The 18,666-nt window shown below is 40.7% G+C and overlaps 1 protein-coding gene across 1 annotated transcript in view; it reads left to right on the forward strand.

Annotated features, from left to right (window-relative positions):
• LOC103692519 (60S ribosomal protein L9 pseudogene) overlaps positions 1–14,007 on the forward strand; it is a 1,198,372-nt gene extending 1,184,365 nt beyond the window's left edge. The window contains exon 2 of the mRNA XM_039111575.2: positions 13,273–14,007. Within this exon, the coding sequence (XP_038967503.1) occupies positions 13,332–13,910 (579 nt within the window). The 5' untranslated portion in view covers positions 13,273–13,331 and the 3' untranslated portion in view covers positions 13,911–14,007. The remainder of the gene's footprint in view (positions 1–13,272) is intronic.
• The last annotated feature ends 4,659 nt before the right edge of the window (positions 14,008–18,666 follow it).

An 18,666-nucleotide genomic window follows, 5' to 3' on the forward strand; every position in this document is an offset into this window, starting at 1 on the left:
GGCTTCTAGCACTTATTCTTTTCAAGATTTTCTTAATGTCTATATTATTTACTTTTATTTAATATTAGAGCTATTAGAATTTAGTTTGCTGTATATAGCGATGATGTCACCATTCTATTCATAAATCTGTGTATGTTAATAGAAGTATTAAATAAATTTTTATATAATTGTGTATTATAAAATTAGGAAAATTCATGTTTCTAGATTTCTTTGTCGAAAACTATTTGGAATATTCTTTAGACACTCCTTTTTGTGGCACTAGTGATATGGGCATTCTTACATGTCATGTTTCTATTTTGTTTTCAATGTAAGTGAATGTCTTTTTTTTATGTGTATCATCTTGATTGAAGTTATTCATATTAGAACACATTATCAGCTCTTCCTTTTCTCTTAGTACCTGTAACTGAAATCTTTACCCCCATTTCCCTTAGAATCACAAGTCCCTGTCTATTGGATGTAGTGAGTGAAGATCTTTTCTTCACCTATCGGCATCATGAAGATGGTGTCTTTTGACTTACAGAAGCTTTTGACATTCACAAGGTTCCATGTATTAATTCTTGACCTTAGTGCCAGAGCCATTGGTGTTCTGATTTGGAAGTTGTCTCCTCCTGTTCCAGTAGGTTCAAGGCTATTTCCCAATTTCTGTTTTCTCAGATTTTGTTTGAATTTGTAAAGAGGTCTTGGATCCATTTGGATCAAAATATTGAGTATTTTGCAGAGTAATATATATTTCCATTCCTCTTCATGAAGACATCCAGTTTACCAGCCTCATTTGTGTAAGTTACTTGCTTCTTTCCATTGTATGGTATTAGCTTCTTTTCCACCAAATCAAGAAATGGGTTTATTTTTGTATCTGCAGCTTATTCAATTAAATCACCTGTCTGTTTCTATACCAATCAAAGCAAGTTTTTATTACTATTTCATCAGTATTGCTTAATGTCATTGATATTGATAACACCAGAAGTTCTTTCATGGTTCGCGATCATTTTCTCTATCCTGTAATTTATTTATTTATTTGTTTATTTCTTTTTTCTATATGATGTAGAGGAGGTTTTATTTTTTCAAGATATGTGAAGAATTGTGATGGAATTTTAATGAAAATTGCACTGAATATATACATTGCTTTTTGGCAAGATGGACATTTTTATTTTGTTAATCTTCCTGATGCATGAGCAAGGAAGGTCTTTCCCCCTTCTGATACATTCTCAGTATTTTTTTTCAAATATTGAAGTTCTTGTCAGACAACTTTTCACTTGCTAAGTGAGAGGAAAATTAAGGTATTTCATTTTGTTTGTGGCTATTGAAAAGGGTTCTGTTTCCATAACTTCTTTCTCAGTCTGTTTGTTGAATTTGTAGAGGAGAGCTATTGATTTCCTCAAGGCAATTGTGTATCCAGCCTTAGCTAAAATGTTTATCAACTATATTTTTCTGGTAGAAATTTTAAGCTCACATATATATATATACACACATACTATCATTTCATTTGTAAATCGTGGTATTTTGACTTCTTCCTTTCCCAGTTGTATCCCCTTGATCTCCTTTATTTGCCTTATTGCTTGAGCTAGGATTTATAGTACTGTTTGAAGAGATGTGGGGAGAGTAGACAGCCTTGCCTTGTCCCTGATTTTAGTGGAATTTCTTTAAGTTTCTCTCCATTTAATTGATTTTGGGTTTTGGCTTGCTGTAAGTTGCCAATATTTTATTTATGTATGTCTCTGTCTCCGTTTCTCTCTGCAAGTTATCATAAGGAGGGTTTGGAGTTTGTCAGATATGTTTTTGGCATCCAATGAGATTTACTTTTCTTTTAAAAGTCTTTTTATTGAAAATCTTTTTCTTTTCATTTTTGTTTTTTTAATTAGATTTATTTTTATTCATTTATACTTCAAATGTTATTTCCTTTCCTGGTTTCCCTTCCATAAACCCCTTTTCCCATACCCCATGCCACTTCTTTCATAAGGGTTTTCTGCCACCCAACCCCACACTGCTTCCTACCTCCCCACCCTGAGATTCATCTACATTGGAGGGTACAGCTTTGTCCAGACCAAGGGCTTTTCCTCCTATTGATTCCCAACAAGGACATTCTCTGGTACATATGCAGCTGGAGCCATGGGTCTGTCCATGGTAGGCTTTGGGCAGTGGTTTAGTCCTTGGGAGAACTGGTTGGTTGGTATTGTTGTTCTTAGGGTCTTGCAATCCCCTTCAGCTCCTTCAATCCTTTCTCTGACTCCTCCAATGAGGACCCTGTTTTCAGTTCTAAGATTAACTACTAGCATTTGCCTCTATATTTGTCATGCTCTGACAGAGCCTCTCAGGAGACAGCTAAATCAGGTTCCTGATATTATAATGGCTACTCCAGCATGATTCTTTGGACCACTTGCTTGGAAAATTGTTTTCCACCCTTTTATTGTGAGATATTATGTCTATGTCATTGAGGTGTGTTTCCTGTATGCAGCAAAATGCTGGGTCCTCTTTATGAATCTAGTCTGTTAGTCTGTCTTTTTATTGGGGAATTGAGTCCCCAATTAAGGATGTTAAGAGATATTAAGGAATAGTGCTTGTTATTGCCTGTAATTTTTGTTGTTACAGGTGGAATTATACTTGTGTGTCTCTTTTCATTTAGGTTGGGAGCAAGAAGATTACTTTCATCTCTTTCAGCTCTTTATATTTTTGGTTGTGAACCTTTAACGGCTGAGCCATTTAAGAACAACAAAGCCAACCAGCCAGAGCTTCCAGGGACTAAACCACTACTGAAAGACTATACATGGACTGACCCAGAGCTCCAGCTGCATATGTAGCAGAGCATAGCCTTGTTGGGGCAACACTGGAAGGGGAAGCCCTTGGTCCTGCTGAGGTTGGACCCCCATTGCAGGGGAATGTGGTGGTGGTGGAGCAATAAAGGGGCTGGATGGGGGAACACACATATGGAGGAGGGATAGGGGATGGAGGCTTATGGACAGGAAACCAGGAGAGGGAATAATATTTGAAATGTAAGTAAAAAATATATCTAATAAAAAATTTAAAAGAGCAAAAATAACAACAAAAGAAGACTACAGTCTTGCTTTTTTGACGTTATCATTTCCCTCCTTCTGTAACTGATTATATGGTCAATTTTGGAGAAGGTACCATGAAGTGCTGAGAATCAGGTATATTATTTTATGATGGAATGCTCTAAAATATCTGTTAAATCCATTTGGTTCATAACTTCTGTTAGTTTCTCTATGTCTCTGTTCAGTTTCTCTTCCATGATCTCTCCATTGATGATAGTGGGGTGTGGAAATTTCCCACTACTGTTGGGTGAGGTGCAAAGTGTGCTTTGAGATTTACTAAGGTTTCTTTTATGAATGTAGGTGTGTCAGTCCATTGATGTTAAGAGATATTGAGGGTTAGTTTTTGTTTTTCCCTGTTATTTTTGTTGTTAGAGGTGAAATTATGTTTGTGTATATCTCTTCTTTTTGTTTCATTATAAGGAGATTACTTTCTTGCTTTTTATAGGGTGTCATTTCTCTTTTTGTATTGTAGTTTCCCATTTATTATCCTTAGTAGGGCTGGATTGGTAGAAACAAATTGTTTAAATTTGTTTCTTATGGAATATCTTGGTTTCTTCATCTATGTTAATTGAGACTTTTGCTGGATATAGTAGCCTGGGCTGTTATTTGTGTTCTCTTAGGGTCTGTATGACATCTGCCCCGGATCTTCTTGTTTTCATAATCTCTCGTGGGAAGTCTGGAGTAATTCTGATAGGACTACTTTTATATGTTACTTGATCTTTTTCTCTTACTGCTTGCAATATTCTTTCTTCGCTTGGTGCATTTGGTGTTTTGACTATTATTCGACATGACAAATTTCCTTTCTTTTCCAGTCTATTTGGAATTCTGTAGGCTTCTTGCATGCTTATGTGCATCTCTTTCTTTAGGGTAGGAAATTTTTCTTCTATAATTTGTTGAGGATATTTCCTGGCCCTTTAAGATGGGAGTCTTTGCTCCCTCCTATACCTATCCTCCTTAGGTTTGATCTCTCATTGTGTCCTGGATTTCCTGTATGTTTTGGGTTAGGAGCTTTCTGCCTTTTATATTTTCTTTGATGGCTGTGTCAACATTTTCTATGGTATCTTCTTCTCCTGAGATTCTCTCTTGTATTCTGTTTGTGATGCTTGCATCTATGCCTCCTGATCTCTTTCTGGGTTTTCAATCTCCAGGGTTGTTACTCTTTGTCCTTTCTTTATTGTTTCTATGTCCATTTTTAAATCCTGGATGCTTTTGTTCAATTCCTTCACCTGTTTGGTGGTGTTTACCTGTAATTCTTTAAGGGACTTTTGTGTTTTCTCTTTAAGTTCTTCTACTTATTTACCTGTGTTGTCTTGTATTTCTTTAAGGTAGATACTCATGTCCTTCTTAAAGTCCTCTATTATCATCATGAGATAGGATATTAAATGCAAATCTTGCTTTTCCGGTTTGTTTGGATATCCACTATTTGCTTTGGTAGGAGAACTGGCCTCTGATGATGCCAAGTATTCTTGATTTCTGCTGCTTAGGTTCCTGTACTTGTTTCTAGCCATCAGTAGGTCTCAGGCGCAAGCTTGTCTTGCATCTCTGATAGGGAGTTGACCTTCCTACAAGCCTGTGTCAGCACCTCTGAAGACCTACTATCCTTCAGCCGGATCTGGGATCAGGGAGCTGCCCCTGGGTTTGTATGTCCTGAAATCTCCAGGTGGCTTTCTTAGAGCAGAGGAGTTGGTCTTACCTCTGCTCTCAGCTGTGTCAGCCCTCCATTTGACTGGCTTTAGGCTCTCAGTGCAGGCAGAAACTTGGAAGGGTGCTGCTCCTGATTGCTTCTAGGTTACTGTATCCAGATGTCACTGGGCAGGTACCTCTTGGGCCATGACTGAGCAGAAGTAGTGGTCTCCCTTGAGTTCTCAAGATTATCTGCACTTCTGAGTGGTCAGCTCTCTCACCCAGATATCTACCTTTTAAGAGTGTAGGACATTGAAATGTACCCTGGTTCTTGGTTGAGGAGGTGTGATACCCTGGTGTCCCTGAAAGGGACAATAGGCATTTCTTCTGACTCCCAGGAAACCAGGCCTGTCACCAGCCCACAGCCCTCCATAGATTTACGGCTATCAGTCTTGTAAGGGCAATATCTCAAACCTCTCCACAGGTAGAGCACAAGGCCACAGGTCATGTAGGCTCAAGAGAGATATCCATTATATTTAGGTACCTAAAGTCCTGGAGGCTTAGCCAATGAAACTTTCCTTCCCAGACATTCCTTCCTGCAAAAGGTATTAATCTCAGGCCCAACCTGAGAAGTGGGGCATAGTTTTACTCATTTACTTTCTGCCATGGCAATACGTGCCTTAAAGCTGTGGGTTGTCTATTTTATCATGATCCACTGTGAGGAGTCACAGAAAAGGCCTTCACCTACAGAGTCATTGTCTAATTTCCCAGCAACAGCTGCCATCCAGCTCAAGCATTCTGCTGTCCACCTGGTACTTCCCCACCATTTCCCCCTAGGCCCTAGGCTAGATTCAGCCCCTTGGTCCCCAACTCAGTGTTCAGCTCTTCGGCAGCCTCCCGGCAGTACCTGGATGCCCAAGAATCTGAGAACCTCGTAGCCCTGGCCTCCTAACGGGGCTGGGGACCCCTGAGCCAGCTCAGGCTGTGTTCAGTGCTCAGACCGTGCTTCCCCACCCCAGGATCAGAGTGGCATTCTGCATCTTCCCACAGCCCGACACCTAACTAGTGGTGACATGGGGTAAGCATGGTCAACTTCCTGTCTCTGGCCCCTGAAGAGCAGAAGAGGCCTGTGGTAGGTTGGGGGCAGGACCCTAATAACCCTACAAATGGCGCCAGTTATAAACCTACAACTGGTGCTACCAATGTGGTACAAACCCAACTAAAGCATACCCCCACCTGGTTACCCACAAAGATACATTCAGAACTCAAAGACCATAAACATGACCTAGTTCCAAAGACTAGGACTTCCTCTGATATCTCTCTCTTTCTTTCCATGTGTTCCTGGTAAATTGCTCTACCACAGTGCTGACTAGCCTTAACTCTCTATCTCTCCCCCATCCTCACAGCAAGGGCTCCAACACAGTTAACAAAGCTGCATTAAAAACAACAGCACTCTGAGCTCTCTGCTTCCCCTGCCTACCAGCTGGGGCCCAACCCAAGGTTCCCTGAGGTCCCCTTCAGTCTGAAAAGGTAGATCTGCCTGCCCTAGTCTTCTTGTACTGGGCAGAAGACAGCTACCACTCGGGCTAGAAACACAGCTAATGTGGATGCTGCCTGTGACTCCTCTGGCCTTAACTGTGCTATCAAGCCTCTATGCTTCTTCCTTTGAGCTTTTCTTCAAAGTTTGCCTTTCATCTCCTTCCTCTCTACATTTAGAATATACCAGCCAATATATGTATAGAAGTGTGTGTGTGTGTGTGTGTGTGTGTGTGTGTGAGTGTGTGTGTGTGTGTGTGTGTGTATGTGTGTATGTGTATGTGTAAGTATTTATGTAAACGGGGATATGTCGGCTAGAGCACACAGAGCAGCCCACCCTCATCCCCTTTCTTCTTGCCTGGTCAAAGACAATAGAAAAACACACCTGAAAACAAAAAGTTTTCAGGCTGTTTTAAAAATGTTTATTCTCCCTAACAGGAGCAGGAGCACCTAAGGAAAGGTTTATGCTTCTCAACCCAAAATTTTCATACTTTGCTTAAATGTGTGTTTTGTCCCTAACATTTGTGACTTATGTCCATTTTTTTTTAATTTTTAAAGATTTCTTTGAAGTTACAAAGTTATCTACTCATACAGGTCAAACTAACTATATTGATAATCATTATTTAATACTTAATCAACAAGTTTCCTTTTACAGACCAACTGTTTCTGCTTCTCCCAGATGCATAATTCACATCTTATTCTTTTCCTCAGCCATCCAAAGCAGACCTAAAGGATGCTTTCCAGTATTAAGTTCCTCTAACACCCTTGCTTTCCTAGGATCATAACAACAGACCATGATTTACTCCTAAGCAAACTGTCATAGGCTTAACACATGCCACCCAGCCTTTGCAGACAACCCCCTGCTGAGATACTGCTCTTCTGTTCCTAGTCCCCTAGAGCTTTATCTACTGTGATATTTCTACCAATCCAGCTGAGACTAAATGGCATCTCTCTGACCTGCCTGGGACAACAAAGCTACATTCCTCCTGACACCTGATCTGACTAAAGACTCTCAAGACACATTGAGACCCACAGAGGACAAACTTGGGATCTTCCAGCTACAGATGAACTCTCTTGCTACAGCCAAATGGCTACTGAACTTTCAGAAAGTTACATGATAGTAAGGAAAACATGGTGTCTATCTAGATTAATCAAATGTTATTCAAAACCAATGTTAATACACTCAAACTGTATAACCCATGGCATATTTACTTGGCCCAATAATCCTTTGTCTCCCTAGTGTCCACCTGAATCCTTCTTACCCCTCTGGTTTGTTCCTGCTACCCCTGCAGCCTGTCTAGTGTTTTCTTTGGGCACCCCCATACCACCTAAAATTATCACTACAAATGACACCATCATTCTTGTGAACCTCTCTTTAAAAAAAAAGTTAAAAGGGGGAGTTGTTGAACTGTGAAAGGCACCCTGGTTACCAGTTGAGGAGGTTTGATACTCCAGTGACCCTGAAAAAGACAGTAGGCATTCCTCCTGACTCCCAGCGCCCCAAACCCCTCTATAGGTAGAGGACATGGTCACAGCTCAAGTAGGCTCAAGACAAGTCTCCATTATAATGAGGTACCTAAAGGCCTGGAAGCTTAGCCAATGAAACATTCCTTCCCAGAATCCCCTTCCTACAAAAGTTATTTAATCTCAGGCCCACTAGAGAACTGTGTTACAGTTTTACTCATCTCCTTTCTACCATGACAATAAATACCTTAAAGCCATGGACTGTCTCTTTTCATCAGGATCCATTGTGGGGAGTCTCAGAAATGGCCTTCGCCTACAGAGCCAGTCTAATCTCATTTACAAGGTCTCCCTGCACTCCCAGACACCTCTGCCATCAAGCCTGCAGCCTTCCACCATCATGCCAAGGATTATCCACCACAGGACCAGCTGGGGCGCCCACATTGCCCCTCAGCCCCAGGCTTGATCCATCCCTGCCGATGCCCATTCTGTTCTAAGTTATTCTGTGGCATCCCAGCAGCACCTAGATACACAAGGGCCTGAGAACCTGACATCCCTGGTATCCTTGCAGGCCCCAGGAATCCTGAGCCAGTTGTTGCTATGTCCTAATACCAGACTGTACTTTCCAAACTCAGAGCTGTATACCCTAGGCCTGACATCTACCAGGCAGTAACAGGGGTTAAGCATGGTCAACTTCCCACATTTTGCCTGAACTAGTGGCCCAAGCCCTGTGGTGGAGCTGAATGGGGACCCATGAACCATACAGAAGTGGCCAACTTGCAAGCCAAGATTTTGGAGAGAAAATGGTGACATTGTTTCCACTGTCACCCATTCCTTCAATCTCGATATTATTCACTTGTATTCTTTGTTTTTCACTTGATCATCTCTAGAGTTTGCCAAAATATTTTGTCTTGGTCCGCTTTTAGGTTTTTTGAATTGTCTGTAGAATTTGCCTCAGCCTTGTCATCTGGTCTCAAAATACCTATTTTTAGAGCAGTGATGTTTAATTGTCCCGAGGACGAGAACTCTACCTGCCTGGCTTTGCAACCTGTAGGCTGTCCCCCTGGGAGATTTTTGCTAAGGTATTGCTCCACTTGTCTGTTGTTGGTCTACAATCCCTAGCCAAATGTCAGCCTTTGCACATCTTTGACATATCCACAATGCTAGGCCCACTTTTGGGATTAATTTGGTTTTTCCTGCAGTGATTATGGGATAACATTTGCCACCACCATTAAGACATTTGAAATCTTGGGCTGTATCTAGGTCTGTACTGGCCACTTCTCCTATTAAGGTCATATCATGTGAATGAGGTCTAACATCAGCTGTATATCTAATCCACTTGCCTATTGATGCTGACCTTGCCCTCAGTGGTCTGCTTATTTCCTTTCATTCGCAATGCTCATTTCTAAAGGCTAAAGAGTCAATTATTGCCTTTCTTGCTACTGGATCTGTAACACTTCTTTCCACATCTGAGGTCAACTTTAGCAAGAGGTATGGGAAGGTTTCCTTTTTAATTTGCATGATTTGAGAAAATGGTTTAAGTCTTTTCCCTGAATCTGCACCTTTGTCCCAGGCATTCAGACGGCAAATTGACACAATGACATAGTTTCCTCATCATATACAGTCTGCACCTCTATTTCAGCAAAGCAACGCTCATCAATCAGATGACCTTTGTAAGTCTCTACCACTGGCTCTTTTTTCACATGCTATCTCCTTCGCCTCTTCTCTCCACCATGACAAGTATTGTAAATGTGATGCAGGTCCTAGTATTGCCTTTGCCAAATCCTTCCAGGCTTGGCGGATTATAATATATTTAATAGTCCAAGAAGTCAGGATTTGTTGTTCAAATGGTGAATGCATTCTAAAGTTTGTGACACTTTCCTCAAATTTTCTTAATTCTAACACATCCATTCGAATTCCTGGTCAACATGTGGATGATGATATTCTGGATGTTTTTGTTGTGTACTGAGAAGATATACTGAAGTTTCTTTTCTAATTACTTTGGTTGGCTTTCTATCTTCTCTCTCTACCTGAGTATTTTCCTTAATTGAAAATTTAATTTCCTCCTTAAGGTCTGTGTCCATGCTTCATATCTCTACTTTTGTCACTCCTTTTGCTCCTCGAGTTCCTGTGTTCTCTGTTTGAGGTTCTGTCTCCACATTTTAAATTGTTCTTTATATATTAATTCTGATATTCTGCTGTCAATTTCATTTTAATTGATTAATTTTAATCAGTTAATTCCTAAGGTTTTCTTGCAATCCATCTTTACCTCTCTTATTCTGAACTATAATTTCCTTTGTTTTCAATTCTAATGTTTCCTCTGGATCATGTTACTATGTCTTAACTTTCTCTTCCTGTTGTTCATGCTGCTCTATAAATTTCCATACCTTCTCTTCTAGGCCTTGCTTCCATAATATTAGCTTCCCTTTCCATTGTAATTCTAATATTGTAGCATATACCTTAATGATTTACTAGCTTTAGTAAATTTTCCTCAAGATTTTGCTTCCAAATTTTATCTCTATCATCTTGCTATTCAGTCTGATCTGTGAATTATTGAATCCCTTCTTCTAGCTTGTCTACCAGCTCCTGTCTCCAGTCTTCATTCTCCTCTTCCTGTTGCCAATCTTGACTGATAAAATCCTCAACCTTTAGCTCTAGAGTTTCTTCTAGGCCATGTTGCCAAGTCTTATGTTTATGACTTACGCTGTGTTATTTATGGATTTCTCAAATGTTTCCTCTAATCTTTTTCCTATGGTACCCAGTTATTTCTTATCTAGGGCTCTGTCTTTTGAGAAGACAGTAAATCAAGAGGACAAATATTGCAGTACCACTGAATGTCAATGTGTGTATTTTCTTTAAATCCTTCCCTGTCAAACAGTTCAAAATCTCATCCCATAGCACCCAGAAGGTAGTTATTGTTTCTCACCTTTAAGTATCAAAAATCACACACACACACACACACACACACACACACACACACACACACACTCACAGGCAGGTGCTGACTGTAGAATTATCAGCAGTTTCTGTGTTTCTTAGCTGCCTCTCTGTTTGGGTCGCAGCTGGCAGTGTGTGCTTGTGTGCTGCTCTCAGAAGCCCTGTAGCACAAGCATTTGGGGGAGTCAGTCTGTTCCATGTCCTGTGTAGACTTGAGGGATATGGTGAGAGTAAAATGCTCTTTCAGGCTTAGATGCCCAGATCAGCTCACTGTACTGACAGACAAACTGTCTCCCTAGCAGTTGGGATCTAAGGAACCCTGTGGCTCCCATGGAATCTTACTTAGGGCTGTCCAAGTCCACCTGCAGGCTGGGGTGCTACCTGTGGGTGTAGCTGCTGTCTGAGCCTCACTGCAGCTCTCTATTTGCCCCTCACACCCAGTCAGCTTCAATTCAAAGTGTGCTACAGCTTTAGAACACTGATTCAGCTGTGTATTTGGGACTGGGGGAAGGACGGTGGATTTTTATCTGAGGACAGATGGATTATAATTGATACTTTGGGTGCCAATTTGTTACAGTAAATTTCCAACACTAAAAAGCCCCTGAAAATAACACAAAACTCAGATACAATATTTACAAGCCTTGATTGGGCAGAGTTCCCACTGCAGTCCTCTATTCACCAGCTAGGAGATCCCTTGCTGTTTGCAGCTTCTCCAGGCCATGTGATTCTTCTCCATCTTCCTCTGTCTCCTCCATATCCTTTTCTGCCACTTCTCCTTCCTCTCCTCTCCCTCTCTAAAACCTCCAGCCCCATCTTTACCTTGTACTGCCAAATTACAGGCTAGAACTTTATTTGACCAACTAAAACAGGGGAAAGTTCACATGAAATCACCAGAGTTCATGATCTAGTCCTTTTCAGGCCAGTCCCTCTGAAGGAAGATTTAGAATCAAAATACAAACATAAGCAGGGCAATCCACAAAAACATTATTCTTCCCACAACCCCAATGTCCTTCATCCACTGGAGCTACCAGATTGGCATACAACTGTGGCCTAACAACCATGGAAGTCCCCACTAAGCACAAGACACTTGAGTGCAACACACTTTTCTCCTTCCTCAATTTTTCCCTTACTTGTTAGTTTACACCCTTGTTTCCTCTGGCCATTGTTAGCCTCTCCTCCCAAGGCATGGATCCCCAAATAAGATCCCTTAGGTTCCTCCTTTTCCAAAGGGTTGTGAATGTCAAGTTCTCAGATCTGGAATCCTTCCAGACTGAGCTGCAGTTCTAGCCCCACCATGAACCCCTCTGAGAACATGTGGGAACCTGATATATGGTGAAGGTTTTCTTTCAGGCCCAGACATGTGTGTTGCATTCTTGGATAGTTCCCCTGACCTCTTTTGTTTTGGTTCTTCTTGGCATTATTACTAGTCTAATATCTTTTTCCCCAGAGGAAGTTATTGCCACTCAGAATGAACACAAATCAGAAAAATGTGAGTGTGAACACATCCATCATTGCCTTTGCCCCCAGCCCTCTTGGCCTTGACTGTTCCTTAAGACGGTCAGGAGGAGGCGTGTTTTGAAGGTGTCTGAATTCCTGTTGCTAACACCCAGCTCCCCATCCACAGTTCCTATGGCATGCATTTAGTGCCAGGCATGCTACTGCCCTAATTCTCCAATACTTACAAGCCTCTCTCACATTTGCATCATGACCTAGGAATGGCTTATGAGTTTCCGAGCCCATCCCATCATTTTCATATGTCCATGGTTATTATGTATATTTTCCAATTGGCAGAAATATCTCATGGTTTTTCCCAGAATTCAGGGCTGGTGAGATGTCTCTGAGGACAAAAGCCTAAAATGGAGTCAAAAAAGTAAAATGGAGGTTTTTTTTCTATGTCAGTCCTTTCACACATGGACCAACAGGGTCACAATATATCCATGGCCCTTCTCAGTCCCAGCAGATCAGACTCTCATAGCTCAGCATCCCTGCTCTTTCTTGCCTGCAGACTTTGGCTCCCAAATTCATCATGGTGTGGCTTGAAGTCTCCTCATAGTTCCGTACAGCTGCTACAGAGTTACCCCTAGACAGAACAGTGGAATAACCTCGCATTGGTGCTCCTCTTTGCTAGTCCTGTCCAGAGTCCCTCCGTGGCTTCTACCATGAAGCTAGATCATAGGACGCAGCATCTCCTCTACTTTGGGGAATCAGGTATAAAATGCCGCATACAGTTGGGACATTTCTTGCTCTGCTCTGCCACCCTAGTCTGTGCAATGTGCATTTTAGGCGTTTTTTTTTTTTTTTTTGTCTTCCAGAACATTTTCTGTTCCTATTCCTAAGCACAGGATAGCTTGTGTGCACATTCTACTATACATTTTATGCCCACTTCAGCAATCTCTATTTCATAGTTGGGAAGTCTTCAAGGCAAACTTCAGTCAATGTCAAATGGTAACAATTAAAGCAAAAGGGAGCTATGAATTTGAAAGTATTGTCCAGTTAATAGGAGGTGAATGAAAACATGAACACAGAAAAGTATATGGCTCCTCCTAGGTATCAAATGTTTCTTATGGATAAAAGAGAGAGCATAGCCAGACACAGGGAGAGTCCACAATGGACATTACCATGAGCCACATGAAGAGAGACAGGAGGCAGAGCCAGACTAAGAGGTCAGGAGTTTAAATGATCAATTAAAAAAACAAGTGGCCTCTCTTTGCCCCATCTACTTCAAGAATGAAGACCATTCTCAGCAATCAGACTGTCAACATTCCAGAAAATGTTGATATCACTCTGAAGGGGTGCACAGTCATTGTGAAGGGCCCCAAAGGAACTCTGAGGAGGGACTTCAATCACATCAATGTAGAGCTGAGTCTTCTTGGAAAGAAAAAGAAAAGGCTCCGTGTTGACAAGTGGTGGGGTAACAGGAAGGAACTGGCCACTGTCAGAACCATCTGCAGTCATGTTCAGAACATGATCAAGGGTGTGACACTGGGCTTCTGTTACAAGATGAGGTCTGTGTATGCTCACTTCCCTATCAACGTCGTTATTCAGGAGAATGGGTCTCTGGTTGAAATCCGAAATTTCTTGGGTGAAAAATACATCCGGAGGGTTCAGATGAGGACAGGTGTTGCTCGTTCTGTCTCTCAAGCCCAGAAGGATGAGTTAATCCTTGAAGGAAATGATATTGAACTTGTTTCAAATTCAGCGGCTGTGATCCAGCAAGCCACAACAGTTAAAAACAAGGATATCAGGAAGTTTTTGGATGGCATCTATGTTTCTGAGAAGGGAACCATGCAGCAGCCTGACAAATGAGACCTCAGTTTCGTAGCTTCAGAAACAAGATCCTGATAACAAGTACAGTTTGGGCTCTGTGGGAACAATAAAAGACTTATATATTGAAAAAAAAAAACAAGTAGCCAAAATAGTTGCATTAAATGAGGAATGACAGCTGGGAGGACATATTCCTGACCCCTGGGTGAGGGGTCTGGGAATGACAGCAATAACATGTAACAGGTAGGTATGGGGGGATGTTAGGAGAGTCTGGAACCCAGGACTTAGGCACCTTATTAATTAGGCACCTTGGTCTTTGTCCCAGGGTTTAAGATTTACCAGTATGGAGGATCGGAAAGATTGAAATTATTTAATTATAAGCTTAAATTTAAAATAGGTTTTTATTCCTTCCCTTGACTAAGTTATCAATGGAAGCCACCAGAAAGAGGGGTATAGATGGGAGATGGGAGAAGCAGGGGAAAAGCGGAGCAGGATCAGTTATGGGTGGGAGAATAGAGAGCCTAGAGGGCCAGGAGAATGAATGGAAACATGGACCTGTAAGAGGCGGGTATTGGAGGGAAACATCTAGTAGGTCCTATAAATCTTGGTTGTGAGAGACTTCCTTCATGTTGCCATGCTCCCACATTGATGACAACGAACCAAATCTCTGAACCTGTAAGTTTTCAATATTTAAATGTTGTCATTATAAGAGTTGTCTTGGTCACCTGACTGTTCATAACAGTAACACCTTAACTAAGACAGCAAGTCTTAGTTACAGAGCAGGAGGAACATCTGAGATACTTGAGATGTTGCTCTACACAGAAACAAACATGAAAGCACTTGAGCAAAGGAATGAAATTCTTCATGACTGGAAAACCTTGGGAATAGAAACGAGTAAGAGATAGGAGCTGGGATGCTTAAAGAAAACGGTTTTAAGAGCAGTACCAAGAGAAATTACATAATTTGAAAAACCCCAAGGAATAGCAAATTTGTTGTGGTAGGTTGTTTTAACTTAAGAATTCACGAGGTTTAATCAAGGGATAAAGCAAGGTCATTATCCAAGGGTACAACAGATTGGCACCCAGATGACCCAAGACAGCACAGCTTTTCTCAGAAACATTTTTTCTAATGTAATTCCTTTTGTAAAAGCCTGAAGATGGAGCTATCCTAGAATTATTATGCCTTCCCTGAGAGAAATCACTCCACAGAAAAGTAAAAGACGAATTAAGAAAATTCAGTTTAGTGATCACATGCATTCATCTCAGGCTAATTATCAGAGTATTCAGCCTAGTATAAATTTTGCATTCAACACATGCAGTCATCCTTAAGTCTCTTTTAGGTTCAGGCCCCAGGTTATGCTTTGAACAATTTAAATATGGACTGGAGATTACAAGTCTAGACACTCAGGCAAATGAAAGATTCACATAATACATATCCTGGGAGACTCATTTCTTACATAACCATTGTCCTAAAAGAGAAGCTTGTCCTACCTGGCTGATTCAACTCAGCTGTACAGGATCAAACTCCTCTCCATGATGGCATTCAATCTGGCTTCTCTCAGATTCTCTTCCATTACTCTGTTTGGTCTCCGGAAATACCTTCCAATCTTCTATTTCCTTATCATTCTCTGGATTGTTCAATCTTCACCTGTGTCTTCCTTGTCCTCTGTCCAATTTGTCTCTGTAAACTTCTCCTGAGAAAACTGCCCATTTCTCTACACTGTTCTCTATGAGGAAATTCCCTTTCTTCCGTCGTTCTGGGACAATTGGCCATATTTAGTTCTGTAATATCTCTGATTTGTCACTTTATCTGACATTGAATTAAATATCACTTTGAAATTTGGGTGCATTATTTTACATATTCATTTGACGTTGCTTGTGTCAAGGGCATATGAGTATTCAAGGCTTAAGTATTAAAGTCATGTGCTAAGGGCTGAGTCACACCAGAGCACACTCTCTGATTTCTCTATGTGATCAAATATCCTGCATCAAAGCTCTATTTTATTGTCAATAATTTGGGAGTTTAGTGAATGCTCCCCATGTTCTAGGCCCCAGGCTGTTACTGGCTCTGCCAAGCATGTCCCTGTGTTGAAAATGAGCTATGTCATTCTCCATATGTGAAGGCTTTATGGAAATCCTTGTTTGATCAAGCTAGCTTTCAAGAGGACAGTGTTTTTTTCCTTTGCCAAGAGTTTACGACACTGTAATCTTGATCTTGTGGAAGACTATGCTTTTCTTCAAAAGAAAATTGTACCATTTAGGCACACCAGGCCTTAATGTTGTTTGTGACCCTATATTGCCCCATTGAACAGCTCCTTAGAGTTCTGGTCTTTGATATGGGGTGTCCTAGTGGCTGGATGTGATCAGTGTTCTCTCATTTGTTATGGGTTGGAGTCAAATTTTGAGACAATTCTGGTAAACAAGTGTATATTTCATCATTCTCATCTCTACCATGCCTGATTTGCATACTACTTATCTGGGTGGTGTTTTAGAGGCAGTCCTCCCTCTGCTACATTCTAATTGGTGTCACTATTACTTAATTATTTGTCAATGCTTCACATATCAGTTGTACTCTTGAACAACACACTTAAAATTTAAGTGCTACCCAACACATGAAATACCTTTTACAACCTCCATCAAATTAACTATGATAGGATCTTACTCTTACATTTTAAATGTTGAGGGCAGAAGTTGTAGAAGATAGCAAGAAAAACTAGGGCTCTAAAAATTTTAAATCCTGCCCGGGATGTTTCCACAAAAGCAACTGCTCCAAAATGCTCTGTGCAGATGCAGCCCTGCAGAGCCCACCATCCATTCCAGGAAATGACCAGAACAACAACAACAACAACAACTACTACTACTACTACTACTACAAGAAGAAGAAGAAGAAGAAGAAGAAGAAGAAGAAGAAGAAGAAGAAGAAGAAGAAGGAGAAGGAGAAGGAGAAGGAGAAGGAGAAGGAGAAGGAGAAGGAGAAGGAGAAGGAGAAGGAGAAGGAGAAGGAGAAGGAGAAGGAGAAGGAGAAGAAGGAGAAGAAGAAGACGAAGAACAACAAAATAATAATAGTAATAATAATAATAATAATAATAATAATAACAAAAACCCTCAGGTGAGTACATCTGGCTTGCACTCACCGTCTACACCCATGGAGGACCCAGCACACCAACTCCAGTCATTAACTCCTGAGCTACCTGCTCCTCCCTGTTGTGAACAATGACCCTGGAATCAATATGTTGCTTGCTACTTCTGATCTTACCTGAGTTCCCCTCACAGCACTCAATAGAAACTTCTCCTTCTTCATCCTGAAATCAAGGTGGAGAGGTTGGATTTGTAGTTTTCAAAATGAACTTGTATGCCTCACATACCCAGGAGTCAGGTAATTCCCTGGAATGTGGAGAATTGTAGTTGTATGGTAATAAAAAAGCCTGCTGGGAAATTATAGTGACCTAATATATTTTTCTGTTAAAGCCCCTGGAATATGTCACTGGCCCTTTCCAGCAGGCAAATCCTGGGGGAATTTTCCTGATAAGGTTCAATTATCAGTTTATGTTTAATATTTAATAATTGAGTACTTTAAATATGGCCTCAAATGGTTGAGTTGGGTTTTTTTGGCAAACATCAAGATTACATAGAGTCCCACAGTCAGATAACTCTACACTAAATTTGCCCTTCAATCCAGATACTAGAGAAGTGACTTGAGCTGCCAATGTCAATGGCTATCCTGAGGAACACTTCTTCCCATCAGGTACCTGAAGTTAGTCCTCACAGAAGTAAGTAGTCTCTAGTAAAATCTAAGATAAGCAGTTAGCTACATGGTGGCTCATAACTATCTGTACTGCGATCTGCTGTCCTCTTCTGTCCATGAATGCATACGGGCTGGCAGAACATTGTATACATAATAAATATGGTGTCTTTTGTCTGCACTTACTATGTGATTTCTTGAGATGAAATCAATGGAGTCTTTTGTTTCAAGTGATATCATATGCTCTTATCAGGGTTTAAAAATATTTTTGTCTGTGCTGTAGTGTGCACATGCCACTGCCTAAGTGTCAATGTAAGAGATAAGTTTGTAGGAGATTTATAGGTCTCACAGACACTGAACTGACATCATCAGGAACAATAACCAACTTTAGTCATTGAGACAATTCTCTGGCATTCGTTTGAACTTATGAAAAGGAAACAACTGTTTAGTGCTCAGTATAAACTAACACATGCGAGAAAAAAGATATCAGTTTATATTTTCATTCGCAAGTGAGATTTATTTTTCAAATTGTTTTTTTTTACTCCATCTTGGATGAAGATACATTTAAAATTAGAAAGAATACAAAATTTTGATGTAATGCATAACCCTTTTTGAGCATCATCCCTTAGAAGACTCAGTGTACAGTATCTGTAGGGTGTAAAGCTAGCAACCTGACCTTGATCATCATATAAAAATGTCCAATGTAGACTCTACAAAGTTGTCTTTCCAATCTGCACATATATGCCATGGCTTGAAACCTTGTAATAATAGCAGACACACACACACACACACACACACACACACACACACACAAACACACCACACACACACAGCAGAAATGTTTTGATGTATATTAATTTCATTGCTGTTACAATATCTACCATCTCTACATAATTCCCTTACAAGTCACTCTTTGAAGATGCAGTTCCCACCGATATCTAATAGAAAGTTGAAGTAGCATGGGTTTTCAAATATTATCCACATATCCATAGCAATTGAGGTATATTGAGTGATATGCAGTTGATTGCTGATTATTTTATTTCATTACATCTCTGAC

This window comes from Rattus norvegicus, chromosome 5 (assembly GCF_036323735.1).
Source record: "Rattus norvegicus strain BN/NHsdMcwi chromosome 5, GRCr8, whole genome shotgun sequence".
NCBI classification, from domain to species: domain Eukaryota; kingdom Metazoa; phylum Chordata; class Mammalia; order Rodentia; family Muridae; genus Rattus; species Rattus norvegicus.